The 20112-nt window shown below is 32.7% G+C and overlaps 3 protein-coding genes across 8 annotated transcripts; 1 reads left to right on the forward strand and 2 right to left on the reverse strand.

Moving 5' to 3' along the window:
• Positions 892-1761, forward strand: LOC109355820. Its single transcript, XM_019599053.1, has one exon. It carries the CDS (start codon positions 1016-1018, stop codon positions 1520-1522), a length of 507 nt encoding a protein of 168 aa, XP_019454598.1. The 5' UTR covers positions 892-1015; the 3' UTR covers positions 1523-1761.
• On the reverse strand, positions 2935-6060 carry LOC109355827 (oxysterol-binding protein-related protein 4C-like). Of its 2 annotated transcripts, none has more exons than XM_019599073.1 (6): positions 5867-6060; positions 5109-5354; positions 4825-4921; positions 4078-4372; positions 3655-3748; positions 2935-3462 (listed from the first exon to the last, which is right to left on the reverse strand). In XM_019599073.1, exons 1-6 carry the CDS (start codon positions 6047-6049, stop codon positions 3205-3207), a joined length of 1173 nt encoding a protein of 390 aa, XP_019454618.1. In that variant the 5' UTR covers positions 6050-6060; the 3' UTR covers positions 2935-3204. The 2 variants fall into 2 exon arrangements, with proteins under 2 accessions (XP_019454618.1, XP_019454610.1); XM_019599065.1 differs by having other exon boundaries at positions 2937-3453; positions 3646-3748; positions 5867-6057.
• On the reverse strand, positions 9094-15655 carry LOC109355843 (subtilisin-like protease SBT2.5). Of its 5 annotated transcripts, none has more exons than XM_019599085.1 (12): positions 15511-15655; positions 15286-15363; positions 14913-15130; positions 14337-14481; positions 13840-14234; positions 13459-13554; positions 13301-13373; positions 12874-13159; positions 11575-11900; positions 10747-11014; positions 9958-10239; positions 9094-9753 (listed from the first exon to the last, which is right to left on the reverse strand). In XM_019599085.1, the coding sequence occupies exons 3-12, from the start codon at positions 15089-15091 to the stop codon at positions 9347-9349; spliced, it is 2457 nt and encodes an 818-aa protein (XP_019454630.1). In that variant the 5' UTR covers positions 15092-15130; positions 15286-15363; positions 15511-15655; the 3' UTR covers positions 9094-9346. The 5 variants fall into 5 exon arrangements, with proteins under 5 accessions (XP_019454630.1, XP_019454664.1, XP_019454647.1 ...); XM_019599119.1 differs by having other exon boundaries at positions 14913-15138; XM_019599102.1 differs by having other exon boundaries at positions 15281-15363.

Raw genomic sequence — 20112 nt, forward strand, 5'->3', positions numbered from 1 at the left:
TTAAGATTGAGTTCTAAGACATAATTTAAGGAATACAATGTTTGACATTGTAGAACGTTTACTTACATGCTCTATTTTCTTATTGCAAGTACCACTTTCTTTCATATTCTTATCTGAATAAGATAATAACATCTTTGAATAATCAAAGATAAGAAATGGGTGGCAAGTGGCAACTCATACATCTAACTCAAATAAATATACATGGTTGTTTTGGTCTAAAATGAAAATCGATAAATTAGAAATTTCCCCTCTTGGTTGTTACCCATTTATAACTCTTAGGCTATATATTTGTGTGTTAGAAAATAACCGAACAGACATTTCTTGATTTACTTGATCTCCAACTACAAACACTTGAATATGCATAGCTAGAATAAATATATCATATAAGGTAGATACGTAAGTGAAATATTATCTGAATTGTATTCTAAGTGTTAACTTTTTCCTATGTGTTTTCAAGTTGATTTTTGGAGGAGAATGAAGACTTCAAATCTATCTCACAAGTGTTTTTCATGGTTCAAGCCTTCTCTTTCATTTTTCTTCCTCCAAAACTCAACTCGCAACTAGACCTTTACCGAACAACTTAATCCACTTGCAAAATTAAAAGTTGGATTTAATATGTATACACTGACAGTGTAAGTCTCTTTTACACCGTCAACAAATCATCCACTATTCATATGATAACTATCATAGACTCTTAAACAAAGTAATACAAATTAATTGTGAACGATGTACAGACAATATAAAAAAACATATATTTTAAACTTGTTTTTCTTTGGCCTCCTTGATGCTGAATGAAGATATAGACAATGGAAGTAGTCACAATTTAGAAAAAAAAACACACGGGTTAAGTAAAAACCATCAAATTCATATCTCAAAAGTCATAAAACCATGTATCACCCATCCCATTTGTCAATAAAATATACGTATCCACTCTCATGCATTACACTAATAAATACCAATAATCCATAGGCATGATCACTATTAACACTAGTACTTTTTCAATATAGAACCAAAGATGTGGGCATGTTTATCTTGTACATCATCACCCTCTACATTCAACAATATCCGAGTGGTTCATCTCAATGGCTGTGTAGAATATTTTGATCAACCAATTTCAGCATGCCAAGTTATTGGAAACCCTCCAAAGCATTTTCTTTGCACTTCAATTCAGCTTCTTTCATCTTCATCAAAACCATTGGTAGGAGATACACAACTCCAACCTGGAATAGTTTATTTCATGCTACCCTACACAATACTACAATCTGATGTTTCACCTTTGGACTTGGCTTGTCTTGCAAAGAGGCTCACTACAATTGCGAAAACTAGAGACAAGTCACTCAAAAATGGTATGAATATGAGGATGAATGAAGGAGAAAGAAGAGGTTGTAGATTGCAGCCATGGAAACCTATATTGGATACTATTAAAGAGAGGTCATTCAATATGAGAAGTGAATCAGATTTACAAGAACTTGAGTTGATAACTAGAAAGGAAAGAAAGAAGATATCTAAGGTGTTGTATTGATTATGAAATAAGAATGAAACTTGAGACAATTGTACTACAAAGCTATAATGTTGTTGAAATTTTTTGTATATGATTTTCCAATGATGTAGTTACCAATATGCCAAGGGAAGAATCTTTATTAAGCATTGGATTGTATGGATTGTATAGATTTTGAAGCAATGGTCTAGTTATTGGAATTGTGTACCTTGTAATGAACATAGATCAGAAGAAACTACTTGTGAAATCTTGAATTTGTCTTCTTTTTTTTTGGGTTACTTCAGTCTCCAAAATTTTAGAACATGACATACAAGTCAGGACAATAATAAGAACAACTTGAATTTATTTAAGCAACTAATTAGTGACTATTTGGTAGTACAAATGAAGGGAGATGATTGAATTATTCTAAATCTAGTTGGAGTTTGGTAGCCAAATTTGCATTCCTGAAGCTAGTGATTCTAATTGGATAACAAATTAGAGATAGTGTTTAAAATATATTTTTTTCCCTTGAAAAACTATTCAGATGATTGTTTTCCACCTCATGAATAGACCTAACTGTTCACATCCAAAACAAGGTTAGTTTATTACTTTTTTGTCACAATTGGATTGGTTTAAGTGGAGTAACACTCCTCTCTATTAATGAAGAAGGAAGTTATATTTTGTAGTATACTTTTAAGGTCAAAATTGTAATATCAATGAAAATTAAAGGTTATAAATGTCATTGTCTTTTGATTTTTTAGTACATTTTTTCATAACTTGCCTCTTCACTAATGGAGATGAGTCTAACTCCTTTAAGTGTTATGACTGCAACCTACACTCCCTTCTCTATCAATATTTATAAATCACATAAACTCGTCTATGATCTATAAGCCTGCAACCATTGGTGAATCTCATTATTATCGAGTATAAGAATAGTGAAACATTTCAAATGGGATATGAATTTTTGTCCACTTATAAATTTTCTCATCTATTCATATATCAAATGTTGAACTTCACACTTGAATACATGCAAGAACCTGTTGCTCAAGCATGGGTACATACTTACTGATATATTCCCTCTTAAGTCCATAATGTCTCAGCCAAACTATTGGCTCTGATATCCCTTATTGGATCATCCACAACTAACAATTGTTAACTCAATGGCAATTAGCAAATTATATTTTAAATATATGAAGTTGATGGGTAATGTAGAACTGGAATTTAAATATCTCTAGCACTACTATGTGAACAAGGCAGGACTTATATGCCTCTATGCCCACATTTTAGCCTCAATTTTGATCATTTAAGCATTTCATGTGAGTTAAAAACAGCTAAAGTTTCATAAGCATACTCGATGTTATACATGGCTGGTCGATAACAGATGAAGGTTGTGCTAATCAGTTGAAGGTCAATATAAAAATTTGTTGAATCTCAAGGATGTGGTAATGTTTGATCCATATATTTGACCACACCTAATGGAACTAAGAGTTGTTGTTGTAGTTAATAATACCTAGTCACTTACCTTATGCAGAAAATTATTTGAATGCTAGGGAAATAGATATTCCAAATTTTTGCAGCAAGCCTGACCTCACATTCTAGGCTTTTATTCTTTGGTGATGAAGTTGCACAAATAATAAAAGTCAATTTCCACTTTTCAGCTACCAAACTGAGATTTTTGGGCTGTATTTAAAGATATCATAGTCACATAATAATTACAATAGTGATTATCAGGCTATAATAGGTGCAGAAGGGACCCATTTATGAATAGGTGAGCAGTCCCAAGCACCTTCTTTACTGAAGGACACTGCAAAATGCTTAGGAATCCAAACCTTCCCATTTGTTTCTCTTTCTGCAGTGATCTTCCTCTGTCTTTCCTCCACAAGTTGCTTTGCTTCTCTTGCTTTTTCCCAGTCATTGTTCAGAATGGCTTGGCTCAACTCACTCCAAACAAGGGCTGATTCAGTTGGCCACACTCTCTGTTTAACATGAGAATCTCAAGTCATAATTAGTGGGGTATGGGAGGGTAGATGTACACTACTTTACTCAAAAGAAAAAAACTTGTCATATGGGAACATATTTATAGGCCATTCATCTTTCATATTAAGGCATATTTTATAAATAAATATCACAAGCAATGGGAATGGAAACAGAAAATATAAGTTGATTACTTGTGGATCCTTGACAATAGGAGCTTGGAGTCCTGAAATGACTTCTTTTGCATCATATATAACTCTGGTCTCCCCACTTTTGGTATCCTTCAGTGTTACAGTTCTGCTTAATAATAAAAATGAATGAGAAATGTGTCACTAAAATTTAGTATAACTCTTCAAGAACCAAGCCAAAATGGCATAATGGCAGTACTTTTTGCACTCTCCTTTTTATCAAGCCCCTCATGTTTTCCATAAATCTTCATCCAGAAGTGTAAAAAACACTCTCCTCTATGTTTATTCAATATCTCACTTTTTTAGTTGAACTAGAACATAATATTACTCTTACACTACACAACAACTTCTCCTTTTAAGTTGACTTGACTCTCAAGTTATCATTATTTTTGTTACACTTTATAACCAAAGAAAAAGAAGTGAAAACATGCTACATACCTATCCCAATAACCATCAACTTCATACAGAACTTTTGATGATGAAGAGTCAATGATCTTCCCTTGGATCAATTTACGATTCTTCCCAAGTCCTAGAAAAGAAAGAGTTGATTTGTAGAATAACTCAGCTACCAGACCTGTCTCTAGGCACCGTATATTAACGCTGCCAACCCAATTAACCCTTGGAACTGGAAGAATTCTAATTAAAAGATGAGGAGAATTCATTTCATACGTTTCTCCGTGATTTAGGAGTTTCAGCTGCCTTTTACCATGCACTTGAGCTTCAATCGAAGTGCCTGCATATTTAGTTAAGTTTGTGATACACACATAAATCTACAGAACAGTGTTGAGTAAGGGGCTACCTAGCATTTAGAACTAGAAATTTGTCTTGAAAACAATCAATATTGTGCTCAAAGCTAGTTTCATTATAAGCAATGTATTGATTCAATCAATGGCATAGGGAGCATGGAAACGTGCTGTAAAGTTCCCACACGCAATTCAATCAAAGTCAGAAAAAAATAATCTAAGGGGTAGTTTGTGAATTTGTAATAATTTTATCAAATGCAACACTATGGTATATCATGGCTGGGTAAACTACTTTTATATCAAGCTATGTCATAAGTAAAAGTAGAGTATTTAAACTTTTTCATTCCTGTCAAAATGAATGGTAGTGTCAATTTGAGTTATTTATGATCCTAGAAAAAGGTCAATTTGAGTTATTTATGATCCTAGAAAAAGGTAAAATTACCCGAAAACTTCGGAACAGGTTGTTGGCACCATATCATCTCAATATTCTCCTTCTCATCTGTTGCATGGAGAGCAGATACTGGAGGATTGTGAGAAACCTGCAGAAATGAAAACCAAGGAATATTATCAACTATTTAAGCTGTTCAATAAGCTCAGAATTCAGAAAAGATCAAATTTTAGCACAAGGTAATGTCACTATGTGGCCAAACTGAGCATTTTCTCAAGAAGCTGCTTATATAGGAAAAAATGAAAAGCAAATTAAGAATTGAGAAGCAAGTGAAGTACCTGCTCTAGTAGGACATTGAGATTGCCCTTGGAAACATGGTGTGTCTCTCCAAGAGTGGGATTATAGGGAGCAACCGCGAATGATGTAGGGCGTGTGGTAGATATGCTCCATGCTACCACAGATTTGAACCTCTCCACTGGACTCTGCTCACTGTTACACTTTCTTAGCAAGTCAGAACCTCTACAGTACACTGCTTCGCCATAGCACTGAAGTTGAGACTTCGGGAAATTAAACAGAGATGGTAGCTGCACACAAGCCAAAAGATTTTAATTTAATCATTTTCTGTAAAGAGAATAAAATATTTCCTCATATCAGAAGATAAACTCTCTCCTCTAGCCACCATGACATGTAATATACCATGTGACGGAAGTTATAGTATGATTAATATTATAGCATACCATAGTTCTCCAATGTTACTAGACAGTTTACATTTGCAATCAGAATTCTATACACCTATATAGATGTTTCTCTATCATTAGTTAAGTGACCATATACATAAAACCTTATGTTTCAGATATTAATGTATTTAGACACATTGTTATTTCTTAATCCTTTATTTTTCCACTGCATATATTTACTGCAACCTATGAGTAAGCATTACTATTCAAGTTATTTGCATGTAGTAATGTTGTGTTGTATGGATTTGAATCCTTAGAAAATTTTCGTGTTGGCTCCTACCTAGTGGCGTCTGAAGAGATAGATGTCTCTCACGAGCAAATGAGATAAGATTAAAAGTGGAAAAGAGAAGTTGTCTTGCCTGGAAGTGAGTGAGATCTGATCCTGGCCGCACATTCTTGAGCAGATTTAATATGCGATTAAGGAGATTAGGGGCTCTAGAATCTGAATTATCTGATTCACTTTCCAATGAAAATGGTTTGGTCAGAACGATTTTGGTATCCTTCTTCCCTTCACTTTCCTGCATCACAATATTTGAACACATTTCATGATCATTGTTGCAAAATAAAAAATTACAGTGGTTTCATGATTCATTTTATTCCGCCCATTTCTTAGCTGATTTTTCAGGATAGAATTCGTCCAATTCTTATTCTGAAAATGTTGTTTTATGTAATAGTATCATTTCACTTGTCACATTAAGCCAAACATCAAACATTATTAGATTTTAAGTTTCAATACTTTTAAAGGTGTACTAAACTTTAAGGCTTTTCCGAGAAACTCACTTCCAATTTTTATTAAAGGTAAATCAAGACAAGCAGGTAAGTCAATCAAGTCATGATTGTGTCATTAACCATGTTAGCATGAATACTGACTGAGAGTCTTTTGCCTTTGACCGAGGAACTTTGGCTCGTGACCGAAGGTGCCTGGATCGTGACTGAGGGTGCCTGGATCATGACCGAGAAAGCTTGGCGCATCAGACTCGTGGTCTGGATCGTGACCGAGGAAACTTGGCGCATCAGACCAGGCCTAGGCACATCCAACCTCGGCACACTTGCATCAGTCTCATGCATCAGGTCTGGCCAGTGGCGCATCAGACCTGGCCTAGGCACATCAGACATGGCCTAGGCACATCAGACATGGCCTAGGCACATCAGCTTGGCACACTAGAATTGGCCTGTGGTCTTGGCGTACCAGATTTGGCCTGAGGCCTGCACCATACGCATTAGGCATGGGTCAGAAACATAAGCTTGGCGCATCAGGCGCACAAGTTCCACAAGCTTGGCGCACCAATCTTGACCCTTAGATCATGTTTAGATTATATCTTAATTTTGAAACTTTACATGGGCGTATTTTTGGCTATGATATTTTTAGTCATTTTGGTCAAGTTTTACGTTCCCTTTAACATTTCTAGAAGAGAGGATCAATATAGTAAAATATTCTTTACAAGAACCAAAACATATAATTATATTGTGTGATTAGCTAGCATGTCCATAAACCAAAAACTGCATTTATGTTGGTATTTACGTATATATGTATTACATACACTACATTATATGCATGCATGCATGTATATTGGTTTGAATACAAATCATTTGGCTAATCAAATTGGTAAAACAACCTTCTTAGTTGCCAGAAAACTGCAGCAACGTAGCTACTAGGAAATGTTCTTTATAAAGAATAAAAACATATTTGAAAGAAGAAAAGAACATGTTATATAATGAGTGATGGGAGGGCAGAGGAAAAGAGAACATACCATTTGAAAGTTGACCAATAATAATAAGAAGGAGAGTTTGTTACCAAATTGAGAGAGAACAAGTGAAGTGAGAGTAATGAGAATATGGTTGGTTTTGAGAATAAGGAAATGAGACAACTCAGTTTGAGAAACAATATGATGGAGAATTAGGTGTGCCAACTCGACAGAGTGTTAGACCCCAACATCGTGCACAACAGTACATAATTAAATTCTTCAACATATTATTAGTTTACACATTTTTTATGAGTATAAAATCTATAGAGAGATGAAAAAGATCAAATTGCTATATTGTTACTGCATATACTATTTTCTATAAAATCTATATAAGTAAGTTGAGTGGTGTAATGTCTTATTGAATTTTTAAATAAGAATTCAAAGATTTGATTCCCTTATTGTTAAATAATATTATATTAAATCCTTTATAATTTATTAATTAAATTTCTACTTTATATTAGTATTGTTGTTTCAATTAAAATAATATATGAATGAGAAATGATATGTTGTCTAATTTTTGCGTTCCACCACTGTCCCCATGTGTTTTGATTGGTAAAAAACTGTTTAACTTGTTAAATATTTAATTTAAATTATTTTTATTTGATCAACTAAAGAGGATGAGGCATTGCATGATAAAGAAAATGAGACAATAGATGTTATTCATATATAAATATACTGCAGTGTAAAAAACCAAATTTTAATAAAATGAAAATTTAAAACTAAAGAGATACAATTTACATATTACAAATATAATTTAAGTACTGATTAAAAGTCATTTATTTCAAAAACAAAGTGGGAAGTAGGTTTGAGTGGTGTCCAACTCCCAATTCATACATACATACTTTATATATATAATTAATTAATATGAGTAGCACCAACTTCCTCCTTGAATAAAAAATCATTGAGATTACCATTTGATTTCTCAATGGTTGAGAAATATGTAGAGCATTAACTTATGATTCATTAAATAGGATGATGGCATTTACCTAAAAAGAATCATCTTTTATTTTTCAAGACAAGTATTTCTTGTTAATTGATGCCATATTTTATTTAAATTATTCTATTTTAAAATTTAGTCAAATACTAATTATCATTTCCCTATTTTTATTATAAACAAAAAAATCTAATAAATAATTAGTATAAAGTATATATGTTATTAATATATTACTTATCTGTTTAAAACCTTTTCCTCTCTTAAAGTTCTTGCTATAATCTATTAATTAATTGAAATGCATTTTATCTTCTTAGCAATCTTAAGAAATAATTATATTTTGTTGGGTTGCAATAACGAGTCAACTTGTCCTTTTTTTTTCCAGATAACATCCTCAAATTGTATTGATATCTTTTGGGTATTTAGTGGCATGCACTACTACTACACGTTGGCTTAAGGAGAGCCTTGCTGGTTTGGACTTAGGAGTGGAATAGAAGTTAAGAAACAAAAAATATGTCATATTTTCGAGTTTGTTTTAAAAAATATTAACCAAAAAGAATAAAGTAAAACAAAAGCAAGAACTATATCATGCTTTCAAGAGACCCCACGTGTGTCTATATAACAAAAATATTTTAACATGTACATTTTCTTTATTACTAATGAGAAACATTTGGGCTAGTTGAAAAAATGAGTGTAAAATAGTAAATGACACATTGATGGTGTATAAAACTCATATACTGTCGTGCATACATCTTTTAATGTTAGTTAATGAAATGATTCTTTCCCATTTGTGATGAAGAGAATGATATGAATTAAGGGTGAGTCAAATGAGGTGGCTAATAACATTTAAGATTGATGTTCTGCCATTAATACCCTTTCTCCTACTAATTATTTTCATGCAAGAGTATTGAACATGCAGTAACCAAGTAATTGTGGGGGAATGTAATAATACATGTAAAAGCTTCTCATGAAGCAACATTCAACAAATCAGAAGATATCAGCAAAACTTTATATGTGGAAGAAACTAGGATCACCCCTTATACCTGATTAATTACCTTTACACATTCAACATCATATATAAATATAGCACCATTGCTTATTCCCCACAAGTTACAAAGAATATTACAAACATTGCCTTCCTTTGCTGACCAAATTAATTAAATCTATCTTGGGTATCCATTCACCACAACAGGGATCCTCACCTTGTGCCCTCTGCTACCTTTCATCAAAACCTGTCCAAAATTATAGGTTCCAGTAACGGAGCGAACGGTAAGTGTCACCGAAAACTTACTTGAAGCGCCTGCTTTGACAGTCATGGCAGGAGGGTTGACTTCGATGGCGATAGATGGATCCATTCTGGCTGTGATTGCATAGGTTTCTTCCTCGGCAACATTAGTGACAGTTCGGATGACAACTTGAGTTCCCACAAGATGGGAAATTGTGATAGATGGGGTGTTTAAATTTGATGGTTTTCCCATGGTATTGTTGCATGGTGTGTGAGTGTAGTTCCTTATCTCATGAACATCAATGCCGGGTGTTGTGCACAAGAAACCTAAGTAATCCTCATATCCTGCAAAATAAATAGCGATGAATCAGCACCATTTTTTGCCTTCCACATTTTGATTTCATAAAAAAAATCTAGTCGTATCACCAACTCACGAAAGTGTGTTCAAAGAAGTTTGTGTTTTACCGGGATTCTAAACTAGAAGCAAATTCATGTTTTGAAGTTAACTGGAATTTAAACATTCTATAACAAAGAAAATAGCAACCAAACCTGCATCAAAGATAAGGCCAGGGTCCAAGGCAGCTGTTGGATCAACATGTCCACTACCATAATCAAAAGGAGTAGCTTTTACAAACTTCATCACTTCTGTTTCAGAAGTTAGTTGTGCTAAAAGAGGATTCCCGGCTCGGTCTAGAGTTGTTGATGTTGTCATCAAGGCTGATTTAATGGCAGCAGGGCTCCAATGTGGATGCTTCTGTTTTATAAGAGCAGCAATTCCAGCTATATGTGGTGCAGCCATGCTAGTTCCAGATATCATGGCAAATCCCTCGCCTGCACAAGCATAATGTTCTTAAAATAAATCGATTCATAGTGTCATTATTTTTGTCATGTTTTCTTACCACCCTCCCCTTCTTAATAATGCAATAATTATTCAAATAAAATGAGGGAATCCCAAAACATTTTGTCTTCTTTCTAATCTCTCAACAACAACCAAGCTTTTATCCACTAGGCGAGGTCGGCTACATGGATCGAACGACGTCATAATGCTCTATCATAAATAATATTCATTGACATATTTTCTTATATTATCAACATAAATGAAAGGGGAAAAACTGGCTTAAAACAGAATATTATCCAACCAAGGACTTCATCATATGAACAAAGTTAAAGATTTGAAGGTTTTATTGGAGATATTTGGATTAGAACCTCAGATCTACAATACCTAAAACCCCACAGTTCAACCTATCTGAGTTTGCCCAGATGGTGAAGGTGCATGACTATAGAAGTTTTCGAAGACCAACAACAAAGAAGACACAACTTCGTAAATCCATTACTTACCAACATAATTGGGCTCATCAGTTCCATTTGGACACCAAGCAGCCCAAATTAATGAGCCAGGAGCCAATATATCTGGTTTGAGAAGATCTGCCTCTTGGAAGCTGAAGTCCTTTATATTTGGCCCTCGAGCGGAGAATAATGCCACCTGTGGTGCAGATTTATGGAGAATAGGCATCAAACCATCACCAATTTTACCTGTACCCTTGAAACTCTTCACCCTTCCAGTCCAGTCTCTTGCTGTAGTAATATTATAATAATCTACAAGTTCCTGAAAAAAATTATTTGAAAATAACATATCATGTGACAATAGTACAAACTCTGTGATCATGAACAAAAGGCAAAAACACACTTTTGATCCCTTAACTTTATTGCTTGTCTCATTTTGGCCCCTTGTCTTTTTTTTGTCTTATTTCGGTCTTTTAACTTTGTTTCTGTTATCACGTTAGTCGCTCCATTAAAACTTTTGGTAGCACTGTCAAAAAGTGTCTCACGTGCCTCTTCCATGTTGTACCACGTCAGTTGGCCACATAGGAGTAGGAGACTTATTGATGGAGGGACAAATGTGATAACAGAAACAAAGTTAAGGGATCGAAATGAGACAAAAAAGATAAGGGATCATAAAACAATTTAAGTTAAGGGACCAAAAGTTCATTTTTGGCTAAACATAAACAATTGATGAAAAAGTAGAACAAGGAGACATAAAGACAATGGTAGCTGAGATAAGTAGCTGGCTACGGAATAACTTATGGGCCAAGAGAAAACATATTTAGAAGTTACAATATTCATTTCACCTCTGCATAACGTAGCAGTAAGGATGAGCATAGGTACCTTTGAATTGCTGACATCAGTGATAAGAATCCCAGGAAGGCCAACCGGGACAGGATCAAATATTTTTCCGGAGGAAGTGTTTTCGACACAGAGAACAAATCCAACAGCACCAAGGGCCTTTGCTGTTTCCGAGACTTTCTTTATTGATGCAGTACCAGCAAAAAAGTTAAAAGAATATCCACAGAGAAGAATATTGCCCTTTATCAAGTTCTTGTTCAAAAGTTCTGGTCTCTGGCAATCTGTGGGGTTGTACCTCATAACTGAAGAATCTAATAGTACATCATTTGCAGCAACCAATGTGAATGCTTCGTTCAATTGCGTAGAAGCTGTTCAAGCCATTAGGCATACTTTAGCAACATAGACCGAGTATTGTATTGAGTAAACAAGGAAACTTGCCAACACCAAATAAATAGTGGACAGCTATAAATATGCTTTGCCATGTAAGTATCAAGTTACAGAACACTGAACTAACCTTAATGCTTAGGGAAGAATTCATGAATTTGCCTTGAAAAAAACATAGCATTCATAACTAAAACCCAATTTAACAAAACAAGCCTAATTGGTGAAGCTCAAGAGGAACATAGCATTCGTAAGTACACCCCAATTTGACAAAACAAACCTAATTGGTTAAGCTGAAGAGGAAAAGAAGGGACATGCAACAAAGCATGCCAATCTTTCTGCATATCTACCATATTGACACGAGAACCCAATTTTTTTATAAGAATATTATTAGAAAAGAAGGGACAAAATTACAAGAGGATAAAAAAATCCACCTATGCACAAAGGTAACGTCTAGAAACTACTCAAAAGGGACATGCAACAAAGCATGCTGATTTTTCTGCATATCTACCATATTAACCCTGATAAAGCTCATGGGATTTACCCCAAAGCAAAGCTAAAAACATAATCAGAGGCAAAAGGAATCATTGAAAATTACATTGTTCCTTTCCAACCAAATACACTAAAGGACTGCAAAAACAGAACACTGCCATAGAACTTCGCCACCTTCAGTGGAACCAAACCCTCTGAACTTAGTAAGCAGAAAAGAGTGCAATCACACAAGAAAACGAAGTTGAAGTCATCAAGTAAGTCAGTAACTGAAAAGAGACATATTCGACCTGAGAATTGTGTTTTGTTTACATTTTCTTTCTTTCCCTTTTCAGAGTTGGAAGTTAGTTTTATGTTCTCATTAATTACAAAGTGAATTTCTCCCAAAATTTCTGCATCATATCTCTCATTGCCAGTCTAAAAAAATAATAATATGTCTGAATAAATATAGTAAGAAGTTTGAAAACTCACGTGATAACCCGATTCCAGCTAAGATTTTTCCATTTCCCAGGGTTAAATGGTTTTTGTATCTACGATCATCTATTGCGGCAGCTACAGATGCTATCCATGGACTATATGAAACTAATGTCTTAGGAAAAGGACCACCATTTCCAGCAGCTTGTGCAACAAATACACCAGCTTTCACTGCTCCAAGAAGTGTAGCATCAAAAGGGTTCAAAAATGTGCTTTTGGTTGCGGCCGGAGGACCATTAGGTCCAATTGAAAGGCTGAGTATATCCACTCCATCATATACAGCCTGTTGACTCTCAAAGTTTGTAAGTAATCCAGTGTGAATATATTGCTTGAATATGAAAGCAAGTAATTTCTGTTATGTATGTGGGGCTGTGAACCCGTGGTTCATGTATTTCTTAAGTCAATGTACAATATAATCGTCTACCTGATCAATCGCCGCAACTACATCAGCAACAAACCCTCCAAACAGTCTATAGAGTGCCTTGTACACAGCAATCCTAAACACAAATAAATCAAATGTCTAATGCAGCAGAAAGGACCATAGTCCCCAGGTTTTAATCAATCGGATGTATTATTTCTCACCTGGCACGAGGAGCCATTCCACTCGCTTTCCCAAATTCGTGGCCACGCATCCTCACAGGAATTCCATTATTTCCAGCTGCAATAGAGGCTGTATGACTGCCATATAAAATGCAAGAAAAACAGATGAATTATAAGAAAAACGTTAAATTAGAAGAAATGGATTTAACATGTAAGCACTATTCCATGAGTGCTAATGATACGCACTTCAAATATTTAAAAGACAACAAAGAATGAAGAACAGCTGTTACTCTAAAATGTTCTCGTGATTTGTCCGAAGCTGGAAATGACAAATTAATATCTATTTCAATCTTCTAGACAAAGAGGCACCAGCAGAATTCCAAGGGCAGAAGTTAATCAACAAAGAAGGTAGCAGGGTCTAACCTTCCATGCCCATCCCCATCTAGAGGAGACGCAAAATCAACTGAAGGGTTAAATGCTCCCGCAGCTATTGCAGCCTGGGCAAAGTGTTGTGCTCCAACAATTTTCCCATTGCAGTAATTTCTTTTAGTATCTGGATCAACTTCACATTTTCCTCGGTACTTTGGAGCTGGCCCATATGGTTCAGTGTTATGAGTTGCAAAGCTTGGGTGGTGAGGATAGATCCCTGAGTCTATCAATCCAATAACGATATCTTCTCCGGCTCTATCAAAGCCACCTCCGGTTGGCCAAACCCCAGTTGGAAGCCCCAAAAACTGTGGGGTATGTGTGGTAAGTCTCCTCACTTTCCAGTCCCTCTCAACAGATTTCACTCCTGGAGTACGTCTTAGAGTTTCTGCCTACTAATATAAGGGGATAGCAAAAGAAAATTAGAATGAAGAAATGAATCAAAATATATTATTGTCAATTATAGAATAGTGAATGTTAATAGAAGACTTCACCTGTTCAGGGGAAATATGAACAGCAAACCCATTTAGAAGATGTCGATAGCTATAAAGTTTCGTGTATGTCCCTTGCTCAAACACCATCCCTAGAAGCATATCATGTTTCTTTTCAAGATGACGGCCGTAAGATGTGACCAATTCACTAGAAGAAATTTAAAATAGTATAAAACGTGAGCAACCACACTTGCCAATTTCCATTTCTTGGTTCAGCACATACTTTAGGAGACAATAACAACAATAGATAAATGAATATACCATAAATATTATCAAATGAAAAGAACTGTTCCAAACAGAGTGGATGGTCATTATTGCATAATTTTCCTTAAATAACAAAGGTGAGAAATATAAATAATTTTTCACTAGTTACCCATATATCTCTACTTTTATGTAATTTATACTTAGAACTTAGAAGAATAACTTTACCTAATGTGAGCAATAATTGCCAATAAATTCAGTGTGATAACAAGTTAAACCATTGGCCTAGTTGTTCCTATGAAGTATAAATTCATTCAAAATTTCAAATGTTCACCTCAGCTAGCAATAAGTAAAAAGTATCAAAAGTTGATAGGATACCTTGTAGTGTCAATACTTTCATCGGATTCGACAGCCGTAGCTCGAAAGCCATCAATACCTCCTGCATAACTTATGATAGGCTCACCTTCAACAGTTACAATGTAAACCTCACCCTTCCCAGCTACTACAAGAGTAGATACAATAATCAACAACACACAACCAAAGTCAAACACCCTCATTCTCACTACTCCAGTGCCAGCTCCAATACTTCACTAGATCTGTTTTTTGTGGTGCAATCAATGGAAGCAAGTTAGACCAAGTGAGTAACTTCACTACTAAAAATCTAAAACACAAAGGACAATGAAATTTTCAATAAACAAGTGAAACTAAAACACCCCAATTGAATTTTTTCAGCTAAAGTTATCAACTTTACCAATGTGAGTTGGATCCAAGTAGAAGGGTGCTGCTCACATCTACTCTCCAAGCTAAAAAAAACAAAAAGCAGGTGAAGCTGCAAATAAAGAAAAACCAAGAATAAGAAGAGTAATAGAGTAATGGAGAAGAAGAAGGAAAGAATCAATGGATCGAATCAAAAAGAAAAGGTGAAGTTGGAAACTTGGAATGGTGGATTGAGATACACGTCACTGCATTCACTTACATAGAGATCTAACGGGTGCAGATGAAGTAGAGGTTCATAGAAGATGGTAAGTGAGTAAGTGAAAAGAGTGAAGAGTTTGAGAGAGAGAGAGTGAGAAGTGTTATGTTTTTGTTTGTTTCAGTTTCAATGTCAATGGAGTGATGTTAAGAACGACAAACCCAACATGATGTTACTTGATCTTGATGCTCATAAAAAATTGGAATAAAATCTTTATATCTTAATTCCACCAAAAACAATTAATAATAATTACATCTATTATTGAAATCATTTTTCGTGGTTCAGATTTTAAGGAATGGGACTATTTTTGTTGCTTTTCATTTTCTTTTTTGTTACATTTAGTAATTTTCTGACTTTATGGTTCTCATTCATTTCACAAAATCTGTAGTATTAAGTTAAAATAAATATAAATATAAAAAAGCTCGCGCGCAAGCTGTCGGAGACGGTTGAGGTGAAAAGACGGGAGTACCCTTCAGGTTTGATGGCGTTTACGCGTGTCCGAAATCAAAGGCGAGGAAAATGAAGACAAGATCACTCATTACTTTCCAATTTTTTTTCTGACCATTTAATTTAATATTTAAGTAAATTACCTAAAAGCTGATACCATGTCCAATTCATTGAGAAATAGACATGACAAAACTCAAGTTGTTCATTTGTTCTTAAAATTACAAATAAATTTAAGAATGTGATATTATTGTTATAAGTTATTAATTTGTTATCGAAATTAACTAACAAATGTGATATTCCGGTTAGAAGTTGTTAAGCTAGTAGAAAAATAATATACCTTTCTAAAAAAATAATTATTAATAGGTAAGAAGTAAGCGAAAAGGAATTAATAATTATTATAAAAATATAAATTTGAAAATAGTAAAATACTACATAAATTAGCCCTTAAGTGATTAAATAAGAAAAAATGTAGTAGTATTAATGGAAAACTTTAATTCAGTTATGAACTTTCTTAAACTTAGCCCTAAGATAAGTGATAAAAAAAATTATGTATACAGTAAAAAGAAACTAATCATTTAATACTTTAAATAATATTAAATTTTGATTCTCAAAACAACTTTACTAATTTTAATGGCTTATCCTAATTAAAGGCTTATGGCTAGAGTCGGGAGAACCCATTTTATATTTTATAAATATTAGTTTATGATGATATAATTGTAGTGGATCTCGTTAATGAATGTCTTTTAATTTTAAAATATTGTTTAAGAAAATAATAAATAAAACAGCTTCTATAGAGTTCTTACTTCTTATTTTAAAAACTTCGTCTTGAAAATTAAGCCTTTCAACTTTTTATGTTATCATAAATATAAAAGTTGGAAACCATAAAGTGATCAAATATTAATTAAGTTGAAGAATTTAAAGAATAAAATTGATGGTCAAGTTTCATCCTACAAATACTAACATTTACCTACCCAAAAAATATATTAAATATTTTTTTCTTATTTTAATTAAAAAGTAATATTTATATATTATTAATATAAAGATATAGTCAGTATATTATCAACTTTTTATTTATAAATATATTTTTTGAATAGTAAGTAATCATCAAACATAAATTATAAATAATACGATAGTAATAATATATGAAAACTTATGTGAGTATATTTTTTTATTTTCTTTTTTAATTAATTGAATCAAAATCCGCTAATCACGTGGACACACTTTTCATCATTTCTATTGCCGCGTAAATGCAATTTGGTTGAAATAAAAAAATATTAACAATAAAGATCTGAGACCTATGATTAAGATAGTCCCTACTACCCAAAGCACCCTAAATAAAAAAATGTGTAGTTCTCATGTTATGCACTTGTATAATACGACTCCTACATGATATTGATTACATTATGTGACTTTGCAAATTCAACAATGAGGATTACTGTAATCAACTAATCATTATGGTGCCATGCATTACGTATATTACCTCACTTTTGTCCATGTTAACGTTTTGTACAATCATAATATTGATATAATAATGATTTTCAGAGTCAAAGAGGTTTAGCTGAGTAGAAGGAGAGATTTTGTTCTTCGAAGAGGGTTATTTTTATATTTTTTTTATCTGTTTTACACCTTTTTTTTTAATATTTCTGAACTTTCTATACTGGAATGTATATACAACATAACTCTACTCTACCTTTAATTACTCGATATATGAAAATCTTTTTAAATAAAGGGATTAAAGTGTAATATTTTTATGGATATACTTTAATGGGCGTGACTGTAAATACTTGCATATCAATTAAAAACAAAAACAAAATAGAGTAATAAACCTACATTCAATACATAATCTATCATTTAAAAAGCCAATAACATAATAATTAAATATGAATGAAGATAATATTTATATTTATACTTCTATATTATATGTAAAGTCAAAATTTGAAATAACTATCACCATGATTCTATTTTCTTATTTTGCCATTAATATTTTTTATTTGTAAAGTAAAATTGTATAATACTATATAACTATAATAATACATCTCACTTTAAATTAGATATTATAATAAATACAAAAATTATTACATGAAGTACATCCAATAAAAAATATTTTAATTCTCTAAAATAAAAAATATAAATTTAATACTTGATATCATAAAATAAGAATACGGATCAGCAGTCATGAAGTATTTGTCAACACACTAGTAATGATAATATAAAAAAAACTCATATAGTGTCAGTAAATATATATTTTTCTCATAAATTTATTATATTTAATAATTAATGTCTACTCATAATAATAAAGAAAAAATGTTAAGAATGTATAAGTTTTATATATTGTCATTGCATCATCAATTACTTATGTTTAATTATCATTGAATCTTCAACGAAAAATAATATAAATGAGTTGTGGATGATGAATTAACTATATAAATCATATCATCCTTCTAAATCATCTTACAAATTCTCCTATCAACAACAAAGTGACATAATGTTATTTATAAATTAATCATTACTGATTAAAATATCCCAATGTGACATACATATGTCATTTTCTTGTATAAGAGAGTTAGTAGGAGGATATATCATTTTTCTATTAATAATTATATAAAAATCACACCTATTGGTGATAATACATAATTAAGTAATAATGTAAAATTTGATAAAAAAATAGAAGTGTAATATATAAGTACTAATATTGTAAAAATTTATATACAATTGGTATCATCCACCGGTTATTTGTATTACATTTATTTAAGAATCAATGATAATTAAAATTAAAAGGTGTATCTTTTTCTCTTTTAAGTTAAGTTGTATTTTTATTGGCTGTTCTTAATAAATTAAGCTGACTCATAAATTTGAATAGTTTGAATCGGAAAAGTCACACTCATAATTAAGCTGACTTTATTAGCCACCAATTATCATGGGAGATGAAAAATGAATTATTATTTTTGGATGGTTGCTTACTTACTTGTTTATGCACTGCACATGTTGGGAGACCTACAAGCCTTGTCTTTATGCTTATACACCACATGTGATCTTAGATGCCCTTATCTCCATGGGATAAAACTAAACTGCTTAATTCAAAAATTACATCACTATTCATACGTGCACCCATTAAATTTCAGGGGGAGAACACAAAACTATGCAAGTTTTTGTTCTAGCTAGAGAGAAAAATATATTTATTTTGGTGATGAAATTTGGATGACTCTACAATGCTACAAATTGATCAAGGTCCACTCAGAAGATGTTGAATATTCAATCACATTCACAAGCATATGAACTATTAATCACACATTTTACTATCTCGGTCTAGTGAGAATATTATATTGAATTAAAAAGAAAATTTTAAGAAACATAAAATAATATTTTTATATTATTTGTAATAAGATAATTGTTCAGGAATATAAGAACATATTTGTTTTAAGACAGAGAATTTTAATTCAATATTTCTACACATTTGTATTAACTGTCAAACTTATATATAAAGACAAAACTTTGAAATAAAAGATACGTGAGGTTTCACTTAATGAAGTATGGAAAGAGTATATATACACAACTTTAATGAGGTTACAAGGTGAACGACTTTACAATTCCATGCCGACCCACCTCCAGATCACAATTTGATTAGTCAATAAATAATAACTAAAAAAATTAAACCTTCATATAAATATGTTGATATTCCAGTTGATTGTGCATGCATAGGTAGTTATAAAGATTTGATTCACACATCAACCTCAACAATCAATAGCCAAGCCACTAACCAACTATCTTTAAACCTTAAAAAAGGAAACAAAAAAAGAGGCCAATGGATGTGTTATACATTACATTCAAGCATACATGATACCACTACTTTTAGTGTGTAAACAGATTAAGAGGATGATTTTAATAAATTCATAACTATATTGTTGAGAATCATGCCTTTAAATTTTAATGTCCAACAAAAAGGTAGGAAAGGGAGAAAAAGAGTTGTAAAGAAAAAAGTTTTCTTTTCTACATGCTAGTTGGTGATAGCTGTCTAGTAAGAAAAATCATTATTAGTTACTAGAATTCAAAGTACTATGATTAACAAAAATAAGTGCAATGCTGGAAACTATAATAAGGCATCAGTGTTATTAATAACACATGTTTGCCTCACCTTTATAGTTTCCACTAGCCATGTGT

This window comes from Lupinus angustifolius, chromosome LG01 (genome assembly GCF_001865875.1).
Source record: "Lupinus angustifolius cultivar Tanjil chromosome LG01, LupAngTanjil_v1.0, whole genome shotgun sequence".
Lineage (NCBI taxonomy): Eukaryota > Viridiplantae > Streptophyta > Magnoliopsida > Fabales > Fabaceae > Lupinus > Lupinus angustifolius.

Excerpts from the sequence above, each read along its gene's own strand:
- LOC109355843 (XM_019599085.1), bottom strand. The coding sequence starts at position 15,091 with ATGAGGGTGTTTGACTTTGGTTGTGTGTTGTTGATTATTGTATCTACT. Across the intron at positions 11,901-12,873 it reads AGCTGGAATCGGGTTATCAC|CTTCTACGCAATTGAACGAA; the intron begins GTGAGTTTTCAA and ends TGGCTTGAACAG. Across the intron at positions 11,015-11,574 it reads CTGATGTCAGCAATTCAAAG|GAACTTGTAGATTATTATAA; the intron begins GTACCTATGCTC and ends AATTTTTTTCAG.
- LOC109355820 (XM_019599053.1), top strand. The coding sequence starts at position 1,016 with ATGTGGGCATGTTTATCTTGTACATCATCACCCTCTACATTCAACAAT.
- LOC109355827 (XM_019599073.1), bottom strand. The coding sequence starts at position 6,049 with ATGTGTTCAAATATTGTGATGCAGGAAAGTGAAGGGAAGAAGGATACC. Across the intron at positions 4,373-4,824 it reads ACCTGTTCCGAAGTTTTCGG|GCACTTCGATTGAAGCTCAA; the intron begins GTAATTTTACCT and ends CTAAATATGCAG. Across the intron at positions 3,463-3,654 it reads TCCAAGCTCCTATTGTCAAG|GTTAAACAGAGAGTGTGGCC; the intron begins GATCCACAAGTA and ends TGAGATTCTCAT.